Source organism: Otolemur garnettii, unplaced genomic scaffold, assembly GCF_000181295.1.
Source record: "Otolemur garnettii isolate 467f Iridium unplaced genomic scaffold, OtoGar3 scaffold00020, whole genome shotgun sequence".
Lineage (NCBI taxonomy): Eukaryota > Metazoa > Chordata > Mammalia > Primates > Galagidae > Otolemur > Otolemur garnettii.
This window is the reverse complement of record NW_003852415.1, coordinates 19,114,647-19,118,024: the sequence shown is the minus strand read 5'-3', so window position 1 is coordinate 19,118,024 and position 3,378 is coordinate 19,114,647. Positions and strand designations below refer to the sequence as shown.

At 46.6% G+C, this 3,378-nt stretch overlaps 1 protein-coding gene across 1 annotated transcript in view; it reads right to left on the bottom strand.

The window, feature by feature from the left end:
- The window catches only part of UBR7 (ubiquitin protein ligase E3 component n-recognin 7 (putative)), a 31,137-nt gene that overhangs the window by 17,157 nt on the left and 10,602 nt on the right, over window positions 1-3,378 (bottom strand). The window contains exons 5-6 of the mRNA XM_003787000.3: window positions 3,225-3,278; window positions 1,826-1,931 (exon numbers count right to left, since the gene is read on the bottom strand). Of these exons, the coding sequence (XP_003787048.1) occupies window positions 1,826-1,931; window positions 3,225-3,278 (160 nt within the window). The remainder of the gene's footprint in view (window positions 1-1,825; window positions 1,932-3,224; window positions 3,279-3,378) is intronic.

Here is a 3,378-nt window from a genome sequence, read left to right as displayed (position 1 = left end):
GGGTGTTGTGGCAGGCACCTGTAGTCCCAGCTACTTGGAAGGCGGAGGCAAGAGAATCACTTGAGCCCAGGAGTTGGAGGTTATTGTAAGCTGTGATGCCAGGGCACTCTACCCAGGGTGACAGCTTGAGAGAAAGAAGGATGGAAGGAAGAAAGGAAGGGAGGGAGGTAGGGAGGGAGGGAGGGAAGGAAGGAAGGGAGGAAGGAAAGGAAGGGAGGAAGGAAAGGAAGGGAGGAAGGGAAGGAAGGGATGGAAGGAAGGGAAAAGAGGGAAGGGGGGCAAGGAGGGAAAGGGGAAGAGGGAGGGAGGAAGGGAGGAAGGAAGGAAGAAAAGGAAGGAAAGGAAGGAAAGAAAGAAAGAAAAACTGCCACCTCCATTTTCTCTAATTCTAGTCTCATACTTACCACACATCATGGCACTTATGTAGAAATCTGTCCTTGGATCCAGCACGGTGACTCAGAACTATAATCCTAGCACTCTGGGAGACTAAAGTGGGAGGATTTTTTTTCTTTTTTTGAGACAGTCTCGCTTTGTTGCCCTCAGTAGAGTGCCATGTCATCACAGCTCACAGCAACCTCAAACTCTTGGGCTCAAGTAATTCTTTTGCCTCCGCCTCCCAAGTAGTTGGAACTACAGGCACCTGCCTCAATGCCTGGCTATTTTTTTGAGACCGGGCCTTCACTCTTGCTCAGGCTAGTCTTGAACTCAGTGAGCTCAAGCAATCCACCTGCCTCGGCCTCCCAAGTGCTAGGATTATAGCTGTGAGTCACCTCGCCTGGCCTTGAAGTGGGAGGATTGTTTGAGGTCAGAAGTTCAATACCAGCCTGAGCAAGAGTGAGACCCTGTATCTAATTTTTCTGAAAATAGAAAAATTAGCCAGATGTGGTGGCACACGCCTGTAGTCCCAGCAACTCAGGAGGCTGAGGCAAGAGGACTGCTTGAGCCAAGGAGTTTGAGGTTGCTGTAAGCAACGCTGAGGCCATGGCACTCTAGCCTGGGTTACAAAATGAGACTTTGTCTCAGAAATTAAATAAATTAATAAATTTATTCTTAACCATCTTCTAACCAATCTATAAGTACCTTGTACAGAAGGAATATATATGTTCTCTATATCTCAGAGTTCAATTAAAAATAGTTGCTAAAGGGAAGTGCCCGTTGCTCAGTGGGTAGGGCACTAGCCACATACACCAAGGCTGGCAGGTCTGAACCTGGCCTGGGTCAGCTAAACAACGACAACTGCCACAAAAAAAAAAGCCAGGCACTGTGGTGGACACCTATAGTCCCAGCTCCTAGGGATGCTGAGGCAAGAGAACCACATGAGCCCAAGAGTTTGACATTGCTGTGAGCTGTGACACCATGGCACTCTACTGAGGGTGACATACTGAGACTCTGTCTCAAAAAAAAAAAAGAAAAAAAGAAATAGTTGCTAGTCTTGGTGGCTGTAGCTCAGTGGCTAGGGCGCCAGCCACACACACTGGGGCTGGCAGGTTTGAACCTAGGTAGGGCCTGCCAAACAACAGTATCGACTACAATAAAAAAATAGTTGGATATTGTAGCGGGTGCCTGTAATCCCAGCTACTTGGGAAGCTGAGGCAAGCGAATTGCTTAAGCCCAAGAGTTTGAGGTTGCTGTGAGCTGTGACACCACAGTACTCTACCAAGGGCACTATAGTGAGGGCAATCCAGCCCAGGCATAGGACTCTACTTAGGGCAAAATAAATAAATAATAAAATAAAATGAAATAAAATAAAAAAGTTGCTAAAAATTCTGGATTGAACATACACATAGTTCAAAAGCACAATTTGTGGCTTCACACAGATACCTACCTGCCCACTGTGCAGCATAAGCCCACAAGAAAGAACAACGTTTCATGCAAGCCTGGCACACCATCTCTTGGAAATCCCCACTCTCAGGAGGAATGGCACCAAGGTGCTGTGAATACAGAAATATTTTCTGTATGATTGTCAAATAGCCTAAAATGCCTATTATTTATAAACAAATACTGCAACAGATTATATCTTTTTTTTTTGAGACAGAAGCCTCAAGCTGTCCCCCTGGGTAGAGTGCCTTGGCATCACAGCTCACAGCAACCTCCAACTCCTGGGCTCAAGCGAGTCTCCTGCCTCCGCCTCCCAGGTAGCTGGGACCACAGGCACCCGCCTGGCTATTTTTTTTTTTGGTTGCAGCCGTCATTGTTGTTTGGCGGGCCCGGGCTGGATTCAAACCCACCACCTTGGGTGTACGTGGCTGGCGCCTTAGCTGCTTGAGCCACAGGCGCCAAGCCAACAGATTATATCTTTATAGTTTATTTATTTATTTTTTTAGAGACAGAGCCTCACTTTATCGCCCTCAGTAGAATGCTGTGGCATCACACCTCACAGCAACCTCCAACTCCTAGGCTTAGGCAATTCTCTTGCCTCAGCCTCCCAAGTAGCTGGGACTACAGGCACCCACCACAATGCCAGCTATTTTTTGTTATAGTTTGGCTAGGGCCAGGTTTGAACCCACCACCCTCGGTATATGGGGATCGTGCCCTACCCACTGAGCCACAGGCACTATCCCTTTATAGTTTATTTATTTATTTTTTTTTTAAGAGACAGAGTCTCACCCTGTCACCCTCAGTAGAGTCCTGTGGCGTCACAGCTCACAGCAACCTCCAACTCCTGAGCTTAGGTGATTCTTTTACCTCAGCCTCTGGAGTAGCTGGGACTATAGGCGCCCACCACAATGCCTGGCTATTTTTTTGTTGCACTTTGGCCAGGGCCGGGCCTGAACCCACCACCCTTGATATATGGGGCCAGCAACCTACCCACTGAGCCACAGGCACTGTCCAATTTTTAAAGGATTAATTATAACGTAAAATATAATGGTGTACGTGGCTCAGTGCTTGTAGCTCAGTGGCTAGGGCGCCAGCCACATACACTGGAGCTGGAGGGTTTGAACCCCACTCAGGCCTGCCAAACAACAATTACGACTACAACAAAAAAATAGCCAGGTGTTGTGGTGGGCCCCTGTAGTCCCAGCTATTTGGGAGGCTGAGGCAAGAGAATTGCTCAAGCCCAAGAGTTGGAGGTTGCTGTGAGCTGTGACACCACAGCACTCTATTGAAGGCTACATAGTGAAACTATCTAAAAAAAAAAAAAGATATATATAACAATTCAAAAGGAGAAGATCCTTTATCTTTTTGTGAAGATGATGGCTTTAAAAAGTGAAAGTTTTCCTTACCCTTCCATGAAACCAGTCCTCACAGACTACACACTGGATCATCTCATCTGGAATCTAACAGAGAAAAAGTTTCTTTGTTAAATTACACTGCATTTTGGGACATGGAAATAACCAGACACACAGTAGAATATTAAACAGTTCCTTTTTTTTTTTT